The sequence below is a fragment of the Lipophrys pholis genome (assembly GCF_963383615.2).
Source record: "Lipophrys pholis genome assembly, chromosome: 7".
Lineage (NCBI taxonomy): Eukaryota > Metazoa > Chordata > Actinopteri > Blenniiformes > Blenniidae > Lipophrys > Lipophrys pholis.
The window spans coordinates 28,474,929-28,496,340 of NC_137638.1; the positions used below are offsets into that span (position 1 = coordinate 28,474,929).

Here is a 21,412-nt window from a genome sequence, read left to right on the forward strand (position 1 = left end):
ATGCTTCCTTTAGAACCTCCTTTAGCCTAGGAACCACTGATGCTTCCTTTAGAACCTCATTCAGCCTAAGAACCACTGATGCTTCCTTTAGCAAAGGAGACCAGCTCATGTTCCCCCACAATTCTTTGTGGCGACAACATTTAAAGGAACCTTCTCATCCAAGCGTTCAGGGAAACTCATAATGTCGAAAAAAGGGAGCAGATCATGTAAGTTACCAAAGCAATAATCTGCCTTGAACAACGTTAAATCATCTAAAGCCGGGACAGAAGCTATGAGAGGAAGCGGACAGACAGTTTGGAATTATTTAATAAGTATTCTTGGACAAAATATAATCAAAAGCCATCCCCTCTGGTTTACTTCACCTGATGAAGAGTCACCTACAATATCAAGAAGTTCTGAGGATAAAACCCTTGATGTTTATTAATGGTATAGACATTTTAAATCATAAGTGTAGTAATAAACATATAGGAAACTGTTTTTATGAGAAAAGGTACGGAAGAGTTTTAGGGCCACTGAAGAAAAAAATTATTCGGAGGCTAAAAAAAAAAAAAAAAAAACCTTCGTGGCCCCAGAAAAAGTGGAAAATCAAAGTCGAGATTCTTTTTTTCACGGTGGAAAAAAAAGTCGGTCCATCCACATGCCAGCGCTGTGACTACTTCCTCAAAATGCACATCGGGCGGTTTAATGAAGTGATGAGAAGATGCTTCAGGACAGAATGTAGCTCATAAACACGGTCAGTTATCATCAGTATCAGGACTAGAAGAGACGGAGCAGCCTGCTGCCTGGTTCTGTAGAGGAACAGTTATCATCAGTATCAGGACCAGAAGAGACAGAGCAGCTGCTGCCTGGTTCTGTAGAGGAACAGTTATCATCAGTATCAGGACCAGAAGAGACAGAGCAGCCTGCTGCCTGGTTCTGTAGAGGAACACAGTTATCATCAGTATCAGGACTAGAAGAGACAGAGCAGCTGCTGCCTGGTTCTGTAGAGGAACACAGTTATCATCAGTATCAGGACCAGAAGAGACAGAGCAGCCTGCTGCCTTGTTCTGTAGAGGAACACAGTTATCATCAGTATCAGGACCAGAAGAGACAGAGCAGCCTGCTGCCTGGTTCTGTAGAGGAACACAGTTATCATCAGTATCAGGACTAGAAGAGACAGAGCAGCTGCTGCCTGGTTCTGTAGAGGAACACAGTTATCATCAGTATCAGGACCAGAAGAGACAGAGCAGCCTGCTGCCTGGTTCTGTAGAGGAACAGTTATCATCAGTATCAGGACCAGAAGAGACAGAGCAGCCTGCTGCCTGGTTCTGTAGAGGAACAGTTATCATCAGTATCAGGACCAGAAGAGACAGAGCAGCCTGCTGCCTGGTTCTGTAGAGGAACACAGTTATCATCAGTATCAGGACTAGAAGAGACAGAGCAGCCTGCTGCCTTGTTCCGTCGTGGAAGTTCGTCGAGTACGAAGGACAAAGGCAGGGATCCCGGGCTGCTTATTTAAATGTTCTTATTAATCAAGGAAATCCTGTGTAAAATCACACGTCCATAAGCAGTAAGCAACCCGATATAGTCACAATTAAGTGATTTAATGTGAATTCACATCTACGGGCAAATGATGAGGGATGGATAGACGTCTCTCCGGGAAAAAAAAAAAATCTCGACTTTGATTTTCGACTTTTTCTGGGGCCGCGAAGATTTTTTTGTTTTAGCCTCCGAATTTTTTTTTTTCTTCAGTGGTCCTAAAACTCTTCCGTAAAAAGGAGAGTAAGTCCCAGAGGAAAATCTTTTTGGAAAAGTGTCTTAACAGACATTGAATGGCAGAGAGCATGGTCATTACCATACACATTCTGTGTTATCAATAAAATTAAGCAAGTAGATATTAATATTTTGCACAACATATATATAGCAAATGTATGCTTATTCAAATGTTTAGAAATTGAAAGAACTTTTGTACTTTTTGTAACGGCGAAAATGAATCATTAAGTCATTTATTTTTTTACTGTTCTTATTCAACTAACTTCGGGGCTAAAATTGAGAATTCTATACTATGTAAAACTAAAAAAATCGTGTTCAAATTGATTGTATTACAAAAATTATAAAAGTTTTATAATTCTAATTGGAAAATTTCACATTCACAATTACAGATTAACAAAAGTAAACCCAAATTTTGTAAAGTTTTATATTAAATTTTAAAAAAACACATTAAAACACTAAGAAACATAAACACCAAAAAAGAGCAATAAGACTATGGAGTTGTTTAAAGAACTATTCACACAAGAATAATAAGTCCCTCTGGTTCCCTCGGCCCTTTTGCATTTTCTTTCTTAATTATACAATTTCTTTTCTTTTTCCATTCATCCAAAGATATAATCTAATACCAAACATTTGCTGCTGCATTCTACTGTCTGTAAAGTTCTATCTAGATAAAGTGGATTTGATTAACAGCAATATTACTATTTGTTTTCTGTTACATCCACCCTGTCTTAAGTCATGAACCCAAAATATATGTAATTAAACATTTAGTTTGAGTAGATTCACAGAGGGTGAAAATACTTTGTACTTTTACATTCACATTTGTACTTGTTCAGTAGTTTTATACAAATATCTGCTCTTTGAACTTCATGCATCCAAAACAGTTTTTCGTAAACATCTGAGAGGAATAAATATTTTGGTATCATTGTACAATAACAAAACACAAATCCTAGATGTGTCTGTCTATTTTAGGCTTAAAGATTTAAAGAGATAATATCTATGTAAAACACAAAATAGACTTCACCATGGAGGGATTAACAACTTTGATGTCCACAACATTTAATTATTTAGCCTAGAAATACGACTGTCATTCAAATGTAGAAGACGCTTCCTCTGCTCTGCAGCTGCTCTATCTTCTCCACACAATCGTGCAGAAAGCATGCTCCTCTCCTACATTGTTCCACTGGGACATTCAGTGTTTTGCATGGTGTTCATGAGAATACTTGACTATAGTGGCTTTCTTTTCTTTTCTTTTTTTCTTCAATACTCTATTTATTCTTTTTGCTCAAGTGTTACACGAACATATAAAGCAGATCAAACACACCGAAAAAGAAACAAAAAACTAAGCCAAACAAACAAACAAACAAACAAACAAACAAACAACAACAACAACAGAAAGCACTCCAAACCAAGCAAAGGGAGGGATAATGATTATTTCTCAGTCTTTTTGGTGTGATCTCTTCTCTGCTGAATTCAGTCCGTCCTTTAACATGTATGTCGCCCGTTTAGACCAGAGTTGTTTATGGATCCCAGCTTTGGTCCTGAGAGAATGAGTCCGTTTTTCCATGGAATGGATCTCTTGTACAATGGCCTGCCATTGATCTGGATTCGGGGGAGCACTTTTCAACCAGTTCCTGGTAATTGTGGTAAAGTGTCATAAAATCTTGAAGAGGTATATGTACTGTTACCAGGTATCAAGCCCAGAAGCACCATCTTGGGGTCCTTAAGGATCTTATATCCGAACACTTCATCAATGACTTGTACCGAGTTTCCTCCTCTCCCTCTGCAACTGCAAAGATGCGACTGCTGTTTCTCCTTGACGGTGACTCCAGATGGGTTGGTCTCTGCTGCAGGGTCCTCTGCTGCTCCAGGCAGGTGCACAGAGCCTCGGCTGCCTCCGCCGCTCAGCCTTCCACCTGCTCCACCTGCTCCACCTGCTCCACCTGTCTCGGTTTCACCAACTCTCTCCGACAAACCTGCGACGATGTTGTCAAGTTAGCCAGTGATTCCTTGCCCCAGGTGGTTCATTTTGTGTCGCAGGCTCTCATTGTCCGCTTTAAGTTCCATTTTCAGCTCCTTTATGACTTTAATTATCTCGCCGGGTTCTCCGTTACGTTACGGGGCTCCTGCTCGCTTGGTCCGGCTCCGTGCTATTAGCTTTCGTCCCCGAGGCACTTTTATCTTGAGGTTTCTGCATTTTTTCCTCTTTTCTGGCCTTTACTGCTTCTTTTCCCACTCATCTATCCCATTTTCTGGTTTGGTGTCAGGTTTTTGAGTTATCTAGTGGGATATTATTGATTGATTTGGGAGCGCGTGTTCAACCCTGCGTCCAACTACTCCATCGACATACCCGGAAATCAATTATACTATCCTTTTCAAATAAAAAAACGTAATCCTTATTAGGGACCAAGCCTGGCCAGGCCTTCCTGGAGGCCAGGACCGTATTGTATTTCATATGTTTCTTATTCTTTCTTTCTCTTCTTCTATGAGCCTAAATTTGACCCACTAAACACACTCAAATGTTGATTGAATTTGTGCTAAAATGTGCTCTTGAGCACCACGTTGTCAGGATTCGGTGGGTCCGGTCCTGGCAGTTTTATGTTTTGTGTTCTGTTTGTTTTGGTGAGTGTGGTCTTTCTGTTCTGTGTGTAGTGTTCCTTCCTCCCCCTCGCATTTGGACAACAAAGCAGGCGCAGCCTTGCGAGAGGACAACTCGTTTCACCTGTGGCTCATCAGCGGCTTTGCCCTTAAAAGCCTGGAGCTGCCAGTGGTCGTCGCCAGTCCCTACTCCTGCGATGGTACTCGTTTGGTCCAGTTCTCTTCAGAGTTTTTCCCGCTAGTGGTGATCCTGGAGCTCACAAGTCGTAGCATTGAGCCAAGACTAATCAATACTGGTTTTTGTCCCCTTGGATTTTCGTTAATCTTCGGCTTTCCCCCTTCCCTGATTTTGCAGCATTTCCTGTTTCCCTGCGGACTCCCGGTCCTCGCCATCCTCTCCCATCCTGTGCTGTGGAGAAGCTTCTCCGCGGTGGTTGACTGGGAGCTGAAGGATCCCCCTTTTCAATAAACTTTTGATTTTTTCCAATCAAATCTGTCGAACTTTGTATCGTGTGTTCTGCATCTTGGTTCTGCCCCCCGGAATCATGACACACATAGAAACACTTAAATGGCCTCCACATGTGCTCATGCAAGTGTTTCTATTTTATTTTAATCTATTTCTTCTATTTTATGTGAAGCACTTTGTGTTGAAAGTTTTTTGTATGAAAAGTGCTATACAAATAAAGTTTGGTGTGTGTGTGAGAGCGCCCGGTTCTGTTTAATAATACCATGCATGCGGGGTTAACTGGTGACCCTAAATCCCCCCTAGATGTGTTTGTCCTGTAGACTGGAGACCTGTCCAGGTGTAACCTGTCCTCATAAGCAGGGATTTATGTATAAACTCTCTCATCACCTAAAACTCATACATGTTCACATGACCTCACTAAAACTGCAAAAAGTTTCTTTTTAATCAGCTTAGTAATGTTATTTTCTGCTTTTAGGTGGAACCGAAGCCCACAGATAACAACTTCCACCAAGTCTGGGGCTCCCAGTCCTCCACAGACACCAGGGCTGCCTGTTCCCAACACAAACTGCTTCAGCACGGTGTATTGGATCGACGACCTTGGCCAGATCCTCCTACATCCAGCCACGATTCAGCCCTTCTTTCATCCTCAAGTTCACGGCCCCCATTCCAGAGGATCTGCAAGAGTCCTGCAGTGGCTGAGCGTCTCCCCACTGCTGCTCCACTGCAGCCCTCAACTCCCATACATATATACAAATAAAAATGATTCAGTACCACCCTGTCTTCATTTGTTTTTATTACTATACTATGAGTAACATTATTTTATAATTACTGTTTTAACATGGTGATTGTTGACGCTTAGGAACACAAATAAAAGTCACAAGTCTACAACAGTGGATAAACTGTAGTTTCTGGTTTTTGCTTCTCGAGTATTTCTGCTGAGAGTCGTCCCTTCAGCTTCAGTGAAGATGTTTTCTGCTTTCCTATTGTAATTTGAATGCAGCATCATTTGTGCTTGGTAAACAACGTTCATAGGCATGAGGGTCCGCCCTGCTTGGAGCAGCCGACTCACAACATCGAACTCCAACACTTTCCCACCCAAGAAAGACGTCGGGACAGAGAGGACGAATCAGAGAGTTCCACCAGGTATTTATTGGAACTGTCTCTTTGTGCTCATTATTCACCTTTTAAAACAAACCACATGACTTACCAAACTATTTTCTGCTTGTTTCTTAAAGTTGGGCACAGAAGAAGAAGAAGAAGAAGAAGAAGAAGAAGAAGAAGAAGAAGAAGAAGAAGAAGAAGAAGAAGAAGAAGAAGAAGAAGAAGAAGAAGAAGACCACATGTTTGTTTATGTTTCTTCTCTTCCATGTATGTTTTCTGATGCATGTTTATTCTCCAATGTGTCTACTTGGTTGTAGATAAAGCATTTCTCTGCATGTTTCTGCTCCTCTGTGTTTGCTGAAGGAGTAATTGGTGCGCGCTCCTGCTCCTCCATCTGTTTCTCTGAATGAAACGCCACAAGATGAAATCTGATACTGGAAACAAAATGTCAGACCAGGAACACCCCTCCTCCAATCAGAGCTCAGCAGCGCCGCTGTTTATCACCGCTCGCCCGCTCGTTGACCAATCACAGCGCAGTCACGACCTGCAACTCCGTGAGAGGGCGGGACATAAGGGAAACGCCGGCTTGTGATTGGCTGGCCGCTCCCCTCGCTCTCCCCTCCTAACGGGAAGCAAACATAGCGACGGCTGCTTAATCTTTCACTGGCAGGAGAAAAAGGTGCACGGCGAGACTTTTACCAGCGGGAGAACAGTCTTCGGTGAGTGGCTTCCAGCTCGGGGAGGCTGGGTGTTTTTATCCCAGTGTGAAGCAGCGGGGTTCTGCTGTTTAGCTGCGGTGTAGCGGGTGACGGAGCTCTTCTGTCATGAGACTGAGGAGGAGGAGGGACTGATGAAGCATCCTGAGCTCAGATGAAGGCCTCCAACACATTCTCCTTCATTCCTCTTTAAAATGCTGCAACTTGTCAAAGATTAAGCCTCGCTGCAGTTTTATTTTGTTGATCCTGTGGCTAGCAGGTTTATGCAGCGCGAACTCGATAGCTCGGCCTCATGTTTAATGAAGATTCCAGTGTCGGATTTCCCAACACTGAGACGATAATAAGACTTTAATCCGTCATTTACAACATCAAACAATCCGTATTCTCATCAACTCCTGCATCAAACATCTCAATAAGCTTGTTTTATTTAGTGACATCTTTAGATCATTAATATAATGTTTTCTTTAACAATAACTTTTGTCTGACTGAAGCTCAGTCTTTGAACGCATCACGATCATTTCAGCTGTAATAAATGTGTATAACGTAAACACACTTAAGTGTTATTGTAACGGCCCTTGGGTTTGAAAAAACAAGACGCTGGAGTCTCGACTGATGCTTCTCATTGCCCCTTTTATTTCGCAGTTGAGCATAGCTGAGCACCGTGAAAACTATAAGACAGTACAAAATACAAGTTATTTAATTAAATATTCTCATACAGTGCAAACAATTCATAAACATACTTTATTTAACCATTTCAATTGCCTAAAACCAGACACAAATAACTGTCAATCTTTAATATTGTACCATTCATTAAACCTTAATATTAAATAAATAAACAGACTAAATAAATGCAACAACTGTATTTAAAGATGAGACGACACAACCCGCTTCACCTGCAGTAAGAGGTCAAATAAGACACTGCATTACGTACCTCATTCCGCGCACCAAGGGCGTTAGAAAAAGAAGGGAATCTTTCATAGTGTAGGGGACTTGTCTTGGACTTCCAGATGCACCACTAATTGAAAGCGCCACGACTTGTAGATGCACCACTTTCACGAATCACGTTGCCTCTGAGCGCACTACTCTTGTTTGACAGCTCGCTCTGACAGCTCGCTCTGGCAGCGCGATCTGAAGACTCGCGCTGGCAGCTCCTCCCATTACTTTCCATACCAGGAAAAAATGCCGCTCAACACCCCCTTTATTCTGCCTGCACAGGTAAGAGTGCCGCTGGGTCCTAAACCCCATGCTGTTTAGGCGCTCAGACAAGGAATCCTGATGCCCAGTGGAGGCTACAGGTAACTGCAGGGAGGAGTTGTCTCAAACACACAGAATTAATTGTCCAAATAACATCTAATATGAAACCAGTGCTCACGACTCCCAACAAGTGAGCCGAGGGTCAGTCACACTCCCACCAAATCCCATCACAAACCTCCACTCTAACTCCTGTGGGATTTCTGCCCATTGCTCCTGAACGCTTAAGACCGGTTACATGACCCGTCAAGTACTCTCAAGGAGGAGCACTAATCTCTGGATGGGTCGCTCCATTACAGAACATTTAGATGGATACTCCTGACCCTTTGTCGTTTTCTGTACCCCAGTTTTAATCTTGACTCGACGGACTAACCCATCGCTGTCTGGGAAGGCTTCAACTACTCGAGCTAGCTGCCATCGATTCCTTGGGAGGTGATCGTCACTCACAATGACAATGTCGTTGACCCGCAAATTACGTCGTGGTACATGCCATTTTTGTCGAGTACAGATATTCATCAAGTACTCCTTCTTCCACCGACTCCAGAATTGTTCCACCAGATACTGGACTCTACGCCACCTCTTTGTTGCATACAGGTCTTCTTTCACAAATTTTCCAGGAGGTGGCAGCGCAACTCTGGTTTTCATCATAATGAGATGGTTGGGTGTCAACGGCTCCAGTGCCATGGGATCATTAAGTCCATCAACAGTTAACGGACGACTGTTTACAATAGACATTGCCTCGTAGAACAATGTTCTAAGAGAGGAGTCGTCGAGTCTGCCTGGGCACTGACTGAGGGCGGCATTCAGAACATTCTTGACGGTGCGAATTTGGCGTTCCCAGACGCCACCTGCGTGGCTTGCAGAGGGGGGGTTGAAAACAAAATCACAGTGTTGTTCACTTAAGAAGGCCTCCAAGGACTTGGTGTCGCATTGTTTGAGTGCCGCTTTCAACTCATTTCTTGCTCCCACGAAGTTCGTACCTTGATCACAATGAAGTTGCCGAACTGCCCCCCTGATACTGATGAAGCACCTCACGGCATTTATGAATGCATCAGTAGACAGATCTTCAAGCATTTCAACGTGGATGGCGCGAGAGGACAAGCAGGTGAAGATGAGGCCATATCTTTTATATTCTTTGCGAGCTTTCTTAATTAGAAAGGGTCCAAAGCAGTCCATTCCACTGCATGTGAAAGGAGCCGAAACTTCGGTGCGCTCAGCGGGGAGTTCTGCCATCTTTTGTTCTTCCGTGGGTCTTCGGAGTTTCCGGCACTGCACACAATTTCGGATTAACTTAGCCACTAGCTTACTCCCACCAATGGCCCAAAACCCGCCTGCTCTGACCTTCATTTGGGTTTGACCCCGGCCTTGATGATAGGCCCCTTTGTGACAGTGGGTCAGAATCAGCATGGTAATGTTGCTGTCCCTGGGAAGGATAACTGGGTGTTTTAATTCCTCACCGAGGGATGATTGTTTTAGTCTCCCTCCCACACAAATAACTCCTTCACGCAAGATGGGGTCAAGGCAAAAGAGATGGCTGGAACCATGAAGACACTTACCCTCCTTAAGCATCTTCAACTCTTGTGCAAAAAATTGTTGCTGAACAAGCTTAATCACTACTTGAGCAGCTCTCTCCCTTTCTAAGGCGCTCACCACTTCACAGTGCGGTCTCTGGTTTGGTCTAAGTCTCTTGATCCTCGCAACCACCTTAAGGAGCTTGGTCCATGAAGAAATTTCACTCAGGCGCTTGAGAGTGTCAAAGTTGTTGCTGGCTTGGGTCACTGACACAAGGACTGTCTTGACTTCAGGATCGCCAGTGAGCAGCTCTGATGTGGGATGGGGTTTTAGATGGATTTCTTGTTCCCAGAGAAATTTTGGGCCAGAGAACCAGTTGGAACTAGGGATTTGTGTTGCATAAAGGCCCCTGGAAGCATGATCAGCTGGGTTTTCGGTTGTATCGATATAATGCCATTGACTGATGTTGGTGTTGTCTCTGATCAGCTGAACCCGGTTTGCAACGAACACATGGAATCTCCGTGCTTCATTGTTGATGTATCCTAACACTACTTGAGAATCTGTCCAAAAAAGCTCTCTGTCGATTTCCATGTTCAACTCATGTCTCAGCATGACGCTAAGTTTAGTCGCAACCACTGCAGCTGTGAGCTCTAACCTTGGGATGCTTGTCAGCTTTGTTGGTGCCACTCTGGCCTTTGCTGCCACGAGACTGCAGTGAACATTGTCATTGTCATCCTTATACCTAAGATATGAGCATACACCATACCCCTTGGTACTGGCATCAGAGAAGTGGTGTAGTTCAGTTTGAACCAAGTTGCTGAAATTTTGCGGGTGATAGCATCTTGGGATTCTTATGTCCTTCAACTTCTCAAGACCCATCCTCCACTCTTCCCACTCTGCTCTCAAATCCTTTGGCATTGGGTCATCCCATCCTAAGCCCCTGCGACACAGCTCCTGGAGTATGGATTTCCCGATCAGGATAAAGGGGGCAACAAACCCAAGGGGGTCGTACAAGGAGGAAACGACTGACAGAACACCGCGGCGGGTGAGGGGCCGATCCTTGGGGTTAATATTGAAGGTAAAGCAGTCTTGGTTGATCAGCCATTGAATACCAAGAGCATGTTCTGCAGGAATCGCTTCCATCATTAGATTAAGAGGCTCGAGAGTTGTGGCTCGTTCTGAGGGGGGCACACAATTAAGGACTTCCTTGTGGCTCGAGTTGAACTTGTGAAGGCGCAACCCTCCTCTTTTACACAAATCCTTTGCTTCAGTTATCAGTGTTTTAGCCTCTTCAACAGATCGCACGCTAGTCAGCCCATCATCGACATAAAAGTTTTTCTGAATGAAGGCAGACGCTGCTGGGTATTCGACAGCATGTTCTCGTGCCAGGTGTTTTAAACCGAAACTAGCACATCCAGGAGATGAGGCCGCCCCAAAGAGGTGGACAGCCATCCAGTATTCTTGTGGTTCATTTTCCAATTCTCCATGTTCCCACCATAGAAATCTCAGGTAATTGCGGCATGTTTGGGCAACAGGAAACTGATGGAACATTTTTTCTATATCGCAAATTATGGCCACGGTCTCCTTTCTAAAACGACAGAGGACTCCCACCAGTGAGTTGATTAGGTCTGGTCCGGTTAGCAACTTGTCGTTCAAAGAGAGGCCGTGAAACCGTGCAGAGCAGTCAAAAACAACTCTCAGTTTCTCTGGTTTGCTTGGGTGATAGACCCCGTGGTGAGGGAGATACCAAACAGACTCTCCAACCGTTGGTGTAGATGCCAACTCTGCGTCGCCCTTGCTGATCATCTCTTCCATACACGTCTTGTAGTGATTGTAATACAGTCCATTTGTCTTTAACTTTCTTTTCAGACACTGCAGACGAAGAACGGCTAGTCTCTTATTATTTGGGAGTTTCGGTGGATTGTTGTTCTTAAAAGGGAGGGGCATCTCAAGGTGTCCATCTTCCCTTTGTCTGATGTTGCTACTGAGAAACTGTATGAAGTGGACATCATCTTGGGAGACATGTTTATCTTCATAAGTCCTTTCATTGAAATCCAACTCTAAGATTTTTAGAATGTCTGTCACTGCTGGAGTTGGAATTTCTTTTACTGTGACGCGATGTACAAAGCTCTGACTTTCCTGCCTGTCCAAAAAAGGATTAGATGAGCCGATGATACTCCACCCAAGTTCAGTGCGTTGTGCAAATGGTTCATCCTCTCCCCCTGTTACGACTTCCAGTGGAGCCAGCGCTGATGGGCAGTCGTAACCAATTAGCAATCCGACTTCACAGTCCTGAAGCGGGGCCATTTTTTCCGTCAGATGCTTGAGGTGAGGCCACTGTGATGCTGTCTTTCTTGATGGGATGTAGGATTTGTCCACTGGAATAAAACTCCGCGTGTAGGCTTGTCTTACTTTGAGCCGTTTTACAGAATGGAGTCCCCGGATTTGTAGGCCTTGAATGCTGTTGCTTGCTGTAATCGTGTTTGTTGTTGTCATAGTGCTGAGCTTCAGCATTATTGGCTGAGGATCAACATTCAAGTGTTTGAGCAGGTCTTCAAGGATAAACGTTGAATCGCTTTGCGTGTCAAGTAGTGCGTATGTGAGGACTTCCTTCTGTGGCTCTTGTACTGAAGACACCAGAACTGGCACTATACTGGAGGTAGCTGGGGCATGCTGAATGGATGCGTGGGATACGGCGCTGTGAACTCCGTCGCCTCTGTGGATAATTGTGGGGCCTGAGTCGGCCTCAGTTGCTTCAACTGGCCTTGGTCTCCCTTCATCGTGCAGGCACGTTGGGTGTCGACGATTGCATGAGGCACAGGTATGTCGCCGTTTACAGTTCTTGATCACATGTCCCTTCCTCAAACACCCAAAACAAAGGCGCTCATCCCGGATGAAAGCTCTCTTTTCTTCCAAGGTCTTTGAAATAAAGGTGGGGCATCTGGCAATGCCATGTGTCTCCTCCTTACAAGCCAAACATAGTGGTCTGACTTGATCTATTAAGGTAGCTTGCATCTCTCGGTTGGAATTCTTAGGTTGGGTATATGTATTTAGAGTTCTTACCCTCCGAAGTGGCCTTTCCTCTTCTGTGTTCATACTTATGAGGAGTGGAGAGGTTATCGGGTTGCAGGCTATCCGAGCTTCTCTATTTAAGAACAATGAGAACCGTTCAAGATCTGGATAATTACCCGACCCATCCAACTCATCTGTGACAATTCTGCTCCATTTCCGCACAACCCACTCTGGTAACTTTTTTAACAACTTGTGATTTTCTTCGCAATCATTTAAGATCGCCAGGCCCTTGATGTGCGTAATAGCCTCTACACACCCTCGTAGGAAGTCTGCGAACTCTCGCAGTGCGATGGGGTCAGTTGCGCTGATTTTAGGCCATTTGGTGAGCCTGTCTCGAAAGGCTTTCTGCATGACAAAAGGATCCCCGAATCTCTCCTGTAAGATCTTCCAGGCCCCAGTGTAGGCGTCCTCCGAGTTCCTATAAAAGAATCCTTCTACAGCCTTGTATGCATCTCCAGTGAGGTAAGTTTTCAAATAAAACATTTTTTCACTCGCAGGGAGGGGTTTCTGGTCAATAAGGGTCATGAACGATGTTTTCCAGTCAACAAACTTCATAGGGTTTCCATCAAAGATTGTCGGTTCAGGGACTGGTAAACGGCTCACACTTAATGAACTTGCCAAGGCTTGGGCTAAGTTTGTAGCATCAAAGGCCGCCATCGCTCCCAAAGGTGCTGGTTGAGGTTGGAATGCATGGGCATTTGGGTTAAATGGAGTTACGTATTCAGTTCCTGGGTGTATAACCTCTACTTCTCTGAAATCACTCTCGGGGTTTTCATAAACTCTCACTCGAGCAGCTGCTACCTGGATTTCCTTTTCTGCCTTCAGCTGTTCTAGCTTTGTTCGCTCCTCCTCTAATTTTGATCGTCTCTCCAGCCTTTTCTGCTCTAAGTCTGCCACCAACCTTGCCTCTTCAAGTTTAAATTCGTTTTCCAGTTTAAGGAGCTGTGATTGTTGAACCTGAATGTCCTTCATCGCCTTTGCTCTTTCACGAGTGGCTGCGAGTTCCGCTTCTGCATCCAGTTTTTTACTAGAGCTACTGGAAAGTAGGCTGGAGGAGTCCGATTCTTGTCGTGCTTCTGAGACTACCGTCTCTGTGTCTGTGAGCCCAAAAACTGACCCATATTGTTCTTTGTTTAAAATGATTCTCACTCTTTCCTTTTCAAATCTCTCGTTATATTTTTCAATCGCTTCTCGTCGTTTATTAACCAATTTAACCGTCTCTTCAGTCAGCATGGCACAAGTGTCCATTCTGGCAACAATCTCTGGAGTGGTGGACTGGTTGCGTAAGAGGGATTCATAATGGTCTCGTATCAAATCGTATTTCCTGCTAATTTCCTTTTCGATTTTAACGAGATCGTCTGGTGAGCAGGCTGACTTCAGTGCTGTTCTACACCCCTTTGCTTCATGTTTCCAAGAATTGTAGTCTTTATTAAAAGCCTGTTTTCTATCTTTGACAGTCTGCTCGCGTATCTCCTTAGCCTTGTGAGTTAACGTTCTGTGACGAGGACTTTTTATCTCTTGTTGTATGTCTAAAGATTCACTGGTTTCGGCATTGAGTGACATGGTGTGATTTTTAACTTTAATGCGCTTAGTTTGAATATGCACCTAAACTGTACTTCATTTGCTTACTGAGGCTCTAAATACGGCACAGCAAAAAAAACAAAACCAACAAAAAACTTGGACATTCAGGAGGGCTTAGTGCAACGAACAAAATGCAGCAAAAACAGCAGTGGTCATGACAGTGCACAGTGAAGCTGAAACAATTTCTAATTATAAATGCCAAGAATTATGTTATAAATATAAAATACATAAGGCGCACTCATTGCCAAATCTGGAGTTTCAAAATGCCTCCCTCCCAAAAAAAAAAAAAAAAAGAAGAAAGGAAAAACACACACACAAACCTTATGGCAATAACCATCAATGTTCAAATCAAATATCCTTCATATACTCTTTTAAAAGTCTTTCATTGCATCTGAAAGTGTGTGTGTGTGTGTGGATTAGTAGTTCCTTATCTTCCTTTTCCTTCAGTTGAATGTAGACTGGGTTGGGTCTTGGGGGTAGATGTCGAGGCGAGCTGGGTAGACGATCCCAATATGGCGTTGAGTTTTCACTGTAACGGCCCTTGGGTTTGAAAAAACAAGACGCTGGAGTCTCGACTGATGCTTCTCATTGCCCCTTTTATTTCGCAGTTGAGCATAGCTGAGCACCGTGAAAACTATAAGACAGTACAAAATACAAGTTATTTAATTAAATATTCTCATACAGTGCAAACAATTCATAAACATACTTTATTTAACCATTTCAATTGCCTAAAACCAGACACAAATAACTGTCAATCTTTAATATTGTACCATTCATTAAACCTTAATATTAAATAAATAAACAGACTAAATAAATGCAACAACTGTATTTAAAGATGAGACGACACAACCCGCTTCACCTGCAGTAAGAGGTCAAATAAGACACTGCATTACGTACCTCATTCCGCGCACCAAGGGCGTTAGAAAAAGAAGGGAATCTTTCATAGTGTAGGGGACTTGTCTTGGACTTCCAGATGCACCACTAATTGAAAGCGCCACGACTTGTAGATGCACCACTTTCACGAATCACGTTGCCTCTGAGCGCACTACTCTTGTTTGACAGCTCGCTCTGACAGCTCGCTCTGGCAGCGCGATCTGAAGACTCGCGCTGGCAGCTCCTCCCATTACTTTCCATACCAGGAAAAAATGCCGCTCAACACCCCCTTTATTCTGCCTGCACAGGTAAGAGTGCCGCTGGGTCCTAAACCCCATGCTGTTTAGGCGCTCAGACAAGGAATCCTGATGCCCAGTGGAGGCTACAGGTAACTGCAGGGAGGAGTTGTCTCAAACACACAGAATTAATTGTCCAAATAACATCTAATATGAAACCAGTGCTCACGACTCCCAACAAGTGAGCCGAGGGTCAGTCACAGTTATAACTGTATGAAATGTGCTTTTATCCACCAAGTTTGAGTCATGTGAGCAGGATAAGGAGGCTGTACTTTCACAAGTGGCCACTACACAGTTTTCTTTTAGCGTAAATCTAGAAAAAGACTTAAATCTGAATTAGTTTTTACAGTTTGAAATTCTCAACTATCCGACTTGGGTTTGAAGAAGTGGGGTCAGCATTTTTGCCTCCCGGAGAAAGATCAGCATGTGTGTCCCTAATAATCTTAAAGGTAGTTTATATATCTATCATCAGACCTTTAAACAGGTTTATCACTTCAGTTTCAACTTCTTTTTTTATTAAAGGGGTCATGCATGTATTCTGCATGATTGTGAATCTTTTCAAAGTAGTACAGTGGAACGTTTCCTCGTGAACGTTCCAAACTTAGATGATATTTCCCAATATTTGTGTTCACGTCATGTGATTCGGTCATACAATGCAGACACGGGGGGGGAAATAAAGTGTTTAATTGTAGCACAGTAGATGGACAGTGATGAAAATGGTGTTTATTTCTTGAAACGTTGTCGTGTAAACAAGGGTTTTGTTTTTGTGCCTCGCAGCCTCCAGCCAAAATGATCCACAGCCTCTTCCTCGTCAACGCCTCGGGAGACATCTTCCTGGAGAAGCACTGGAAGAGCGTGGTCAGCCGCTCCGTGTGCGACTACTTCTTCGAGGCGCAGGAGCGCGCCACCGAGCCGGAGAACGTCCCGCCGGTGATCCCCACGCCGCACCACTACCTCATCAGCGTCCTCAGACATCGCATCTACTTCGTGGCGGTGATCCAGAGCGAAGTGCCGCCGCTGTTCGTCATCGAGTTCCTGCACAGAGTCGTCGACACGTTCCAGGTCGCCCCTCCCCCGTTCCTCCCCGCTTTCACTTCCACTCTCTCATTTGCAGTATTGACATGTTGTTTTGTTGCGTGTTCCCAGGACTATTTCGGAGTGTGTACGGAGGCGGCCATCAAGGACAACGTGGTGGTCGTGTACGAGCTGCTGGAGGAGATGCTGGACAACGGCTTCCCTCTGGCCACGGAGTCCAACATCCTCAAAGAGCTGATCAAGCCTCCCACCATCCTGCGAACGATGGTCAACACCATCACAGGTGCTCCAACGTTTACCATCAGCATTCTGCTGCGACACAACGACACACACACTCACACACACACTCACACACACACACACACACACACACACACACACACACACACACACACACACACACACACACACACACACACACACACACACACTCCACTGATGTGTGTGTGAGTGTGACTCACATTGTAAAGACATTTACCGACAGGAAATGGAGCAAAGCATGACGTAGCGGTAAAAAGCTACTCTTACACTGCGGCCTTGTTTACGTGGCAGCGTTTTGAAAACGATGTCCGTTTCTAAACATTGCGTTGTCGGTGACTCCGAGCACCGTCCTCGTGAGAACAGACACCTGACACACCACTAAAGTTGAACATTTTCACTTGAAAACAGGCCAACGAGTAAAAGTGCATTTAAAAGCATTGATTAAGATATTTAGATTTGTGTTAATAAACGTTTATTTGCAGAAATCTCATGAGTCTGTGACGGAGAGGAGCAGTGAGGCGTTGCAATAATATTCTGTTCACCAGATTACCAGTATAGTTTAAAAACAAAGCTTTAATAGCAACATGTTTATATCAACAAAGACTAAAAGAGGCTACTCGGGAATAATTAGCATTTCTGAACTATTAAAAAAAAAAAACAACCTTCTGTTTACATTATTTACATAGAAACAGTTTTCTATTGAATTTTAGTTTATTTTCAGTGACGTCAACGTTATTATCATTGAACAGATACGACAAATATTGTTTACATATTTGGGGCAGTGGTCCAGTTCACATCGGAGTAGAATGTAGGTCAGCTGAGAGAAATAAAAAAAAAGATGTTAGAAAATAAACTCCAGGTTCAAAAAGCAAAGACGATCCAAATGAAACAAAAGGGCAACGTCTGTGTTTCTGTCACTGATAATTAGAGAATTCTGAGTCATCGTGGTTATTTACTTCACAATAAGGTGTGTTTGAGCTGTAAAACTCAATATTTAGAAACATTAAACAGAATATATAAAATCCTGGAGGAAACATTAAGGATTAATGCATCGCTGACTTAGAAACTGGCGTCCTTATGTTGTTTAACAAACTAACAGAAAATATTGAATGTTTGTTGACATCTGGTGGCGTTTGTTTTGCAGGCAGCACTAACGTGGGCGAGCAGCTGCCCACCGGCCAGCTCTCCGTCGTCCCGTGGCGGCGGACGGGCGTCAAATACACCAACAACGAAGCCTACTTCGACGTGGTGGAGGAGATCGACGCCATCATCGATAAATCAGGTGCCGCTTTGTCTGCTTCAGTTTCCTGTTGCTGTGTGGATCAAGAAAATGAGCAGCTGCAGTACAAAATACCTCCCATCTGCAGCAATAAGCATCTTTTATCTTTTAACATCTCTCCTCAGGCTCCACCATCACGGCAGAAATTCAGGGAGTTATCGACGCCTGCGTGAAACTGACGGGCATGCCCGACCTCACGCTCTCGTTCATGGTGAGTGTCCACGCTGCCAGGAGGAACTCACCTTTACACGTCGGATCATAAGAGGGTCATCGAGGAAACGTTGTCGCTGGGTGGCGAGACGTCTTTAATATAAAATGGGTCTTTCAATGCACACTTCTCCTGATCTTCCCAGAATCCTCGGCTGCTGGACGACGTCAGTTTCCACCCGTGCGTCCGGTTCAAGCGCTGGGAGGCCGAGCGGATCCTCTCCTTCATCCCGCCCGACGGAAACTTCCGGCTGCTGTCGTACCACGTCAGCTCACAGAAGTGAGTGTTCCAGAAATCAGGAAATGATGATTGAAGGTGGTTCCCCTGCTTTATTCCACCCCTGACTCCGCCCCGCTTCGCCCTCAGCCTGGTGGCCATCCCCGTCTACGTCAAACACAACATCACGTTCCGGGAGGGAAGCTCGCAGGGACGCTTCGACTTGACTCTGGGCCCCAAGCAGACGATGGGCAAAGCGGTGGAGGCGGTGCTGGTGAGCAGCCAGCTGCCTCGAGGAGTCCTCAACGCCAACCTCAACCCGTCTCAGGGAACCTACACCTTCGACCCGGTCACCAAGGTGCTGCCACGAGCCTCCGGCGCGAGAACCGGCGCAGAGCGACGTCACTTCCTGTCGTCTGACGTTCGTTCCGCTCTCTGATTCCAGCTGCTGTCGTGGGACGTTGGGAAGATCAACCCACAGAAGCTCCCCAGTCTGAAAGGCACCATGAGCCTGCAGGCCGGAGCCTCCAAACCCGACGAGAACCCCACCATCAACATCCAGTTAAAGATCCAGCAGATGGCCATCTCAGGTACTCACACACGCTTCAGTTTCACTCACCTACACATTTCCGCTTTCATGAATGAAACTCGATCAAACCCTCTTTTTTTTTTTTTTTTTTTAACTGGAGTAACGTGACTCCAACCCCTCCAACACACTGGCTGCAGCAGCTTTAATCAGCTCAGCTGACAACCACCTGACCTGCTGGGACGGGAAGGAAAAACAAAACTCCATAATGGCCACTAGGTGGAGCCAAAGGCAGAAAATATACGAAATGATTTTTAACCTTTAGTTGCTCAAGGAAAACTCTGTCTTACTACCGCTTCAAACTTCTCTCACGTTAACATGAACACTGATGAAACTTTGCTCATTCAAGCTGAAAAAGCTTCACTTCTACCATTGATGCTTTAAATCTGAAATATTGTTATACTACATTTAACAGAAAAACCACAAATACTCAAGCTACAAATAATTTTTATCATATTTTTAATTTGTTCCAGACATGTCAAAACATACAGAATTACATAATCTATATGAATATATACACATATTTCTGAATATACATATACACAAAATTAATAAATCTATAACCCATGTACACACGTCTATCGAGACAAACATACTTCTAAACACACATATAACACGTATATGTAGTTCAACCTGCCTGAAAAGGAGTTGGAGGAAGTAAATATCTGAATATGATCCACTTTTCTCCACGTATATCATAAACAAAGTTAATATTTTACTTTCATACGTTATTCATCAGTCTGGGGTTATTCAGTTAAAATACCTTTAAAATTATATTTATTTATTTATTTATTTTTCTTTTCTGACTCATTTATTCTCCTGTTGAGACTTGCATATGTAACCCTAACATGATTGTAAAACGACAAGGCACGGCAGAGTTTTGTTTAATTCATTTTAACCCAAAATAATCCCAGACAAGTGACGTCTGTGAAATTAAACATTTTATCTGTGGGATAAAAAATAAATCTTCATAAAGCGTTGATAAGAGCTTCCATCTGACTCTGATTATTGGCGTCGGTTTCCCTCCTGAAGGTTTAAAGGTGAACCGGTTGGACATGTACGGAGAGAAGTACAAACCGTTCAAAGGCATCAAGTACATGACCAAGGCGGGAAAGTTCCAGGTCCGAACATAAAGCCTGTCGGCGCCGCTCCGGGGCCGGCGGACCAAACCACCATCAGACTGAGGGGGGTGGAGGGGTTGGTACATTCCCTGTGTTTATGCGTTTTCTTTTGAAGGTTGACCCACACCAGTTGGACGCTTCTTGTAGCAGAAAAACTTCCACAAAGTCAAAATGAAAGTCCTGAAAGTTACTGAACGATGGACAGCTGATGGGAATCAATGTTTTTTATTTGTTATTTGTCCTTTTTTTTCTTGTCTGTTTTGTTTTTGTTCTCTTTTGTTTTTGTCTGAAGTCGACACACTGACGCACACGAACGCCACACTGGAGCCGTCCGCCATGTTTACTCAGTGTATTTCTTATGAGAGAAATTCAGCTTCACTGATTTTATTCAACATTTATTTCTATTTATTAAACGGAAACATCAGCTTGGTGGAGTCATGTTGCATCCTGATGCTGTTCTTTCGATTTACGACTCCTTTCGTTTAGTTTTGCAGAATCAGAAACATAAAATCCGACATTGACGGTTAGAAAAGTGACTTTTTGCAGGAATCTTGTCAGTTTAAACGCCCAGGATGATAAATCAAAGCCTTCATGTCAAAAAGCTCAAATGAATTTCCGAAGCTGAGTTGTGGTGTAACAGCGAGGTACCTCCCAGGAACTGTGGAAGATTTACAGCATTTTGTGTTTACAGCGTTTGTTTGTTTGTTTGTTAAAAACAGCCTCCAATGGAGAGTTATGATGAATTTAAATAAAGATTTGATGTGTTCTATCTGAATGGTATAACTTCATGTATGTGTGACGTTGTTTCAGGTTTTCTATTCAAACTGTTTTAATCGATTATCAATCTGGTTGATCGGGTCATAATGTACACACATTTATACACAGAAGACGATATTGTGATCGATTTACATCCATCTGAGAGTTTAGACATTCATCCACGGGAGACTGAAGTAAAACTGAGGAATTAGATTAAAATTGGGACTTTATTACCATTTATCGTCTTAAAAAAGAAGCGACAATTCAGAGTCGCCAGTTCACATTTTGGGATTTTAGATTGTGGGAGGAAATCGGCTGGAACATGCAAACTTCACACAGAAAAGCCCGGATTCAAAAAGCATACAACACTTATTATTCTATTAATGTTGTATTCGATCTGGGTGAGAAGCTGCAGGTGCAACACGAACTCTCTCCACTCCTGCAAACTGCTTGTTTCCATCTCGTGATGCAGACATGCGTTCTGCATGCAGGAGTCCCATGATTCCTGTTTGGTTCATTGAGAAAAAAAAAAAAAAAAAAAGTCCTTTCCCCTTGTTGTGGAGTGTGCACTAGCACCACCACCACCAGGGGCCGCTGCTGCACCTCTTCCAATCTGCGTCCAGACCCTCCATGGCTTCACCACATCCAAACATCTGGATTCACACCGTCTCGTGAGAGACGGGCGCCTGTTTTCAAACACACTTTGTCACCTTTCTTCCGATCAGAGCAACGATC

General features: G+C 43.9%; 1 protein-coding gene across 2 annotated transcripts; it reads left to right on the forward strand.

Annotated features, from left to right (window-relative positions):
* The first annotated feature begins 6,523 nt into the window (after positions 1–6,523).
* On the forward strand, positions 6,524–21,193 carry ap3m2 (adaptor related protein complex 3 subunit mu 2). Of its 2 annotated transcripts, XM_080468088.1 has the most exons (9): positions 6,524–6,633; positions 15,993–16,277; positions 16,362–16,533; positions 17,656–17,793; positions 17,916–18,001; positions 18,144–18,277; positions 18,365–18,572; positions 18,660–18,804; positions 19,833–21,193. In XM_080468088.1, exons 2-9 carry the CDS (start codon positions 16,005–16,007, stop codon positions 19,931–19,933), a joined length of 1,257 nt encoding a protein of 418 aa, XP_080324214.1. In that variant the 5' UTR covers positions 6,524–6,633; positions 15,993–16,004; the 3' UTR covers positions 19,934–21,193. The 2 variants fall into 2 exon arrangements, with proteins under 2 accessions (XP_080324214.1, XP_080324213.1); XM_080468087.1 differs by having other exon boundaries at positions 6,532–6,633; positions 15,993–16,533.
* Positions 21,194–21,412: the final 219 nt, after the last annotated feature.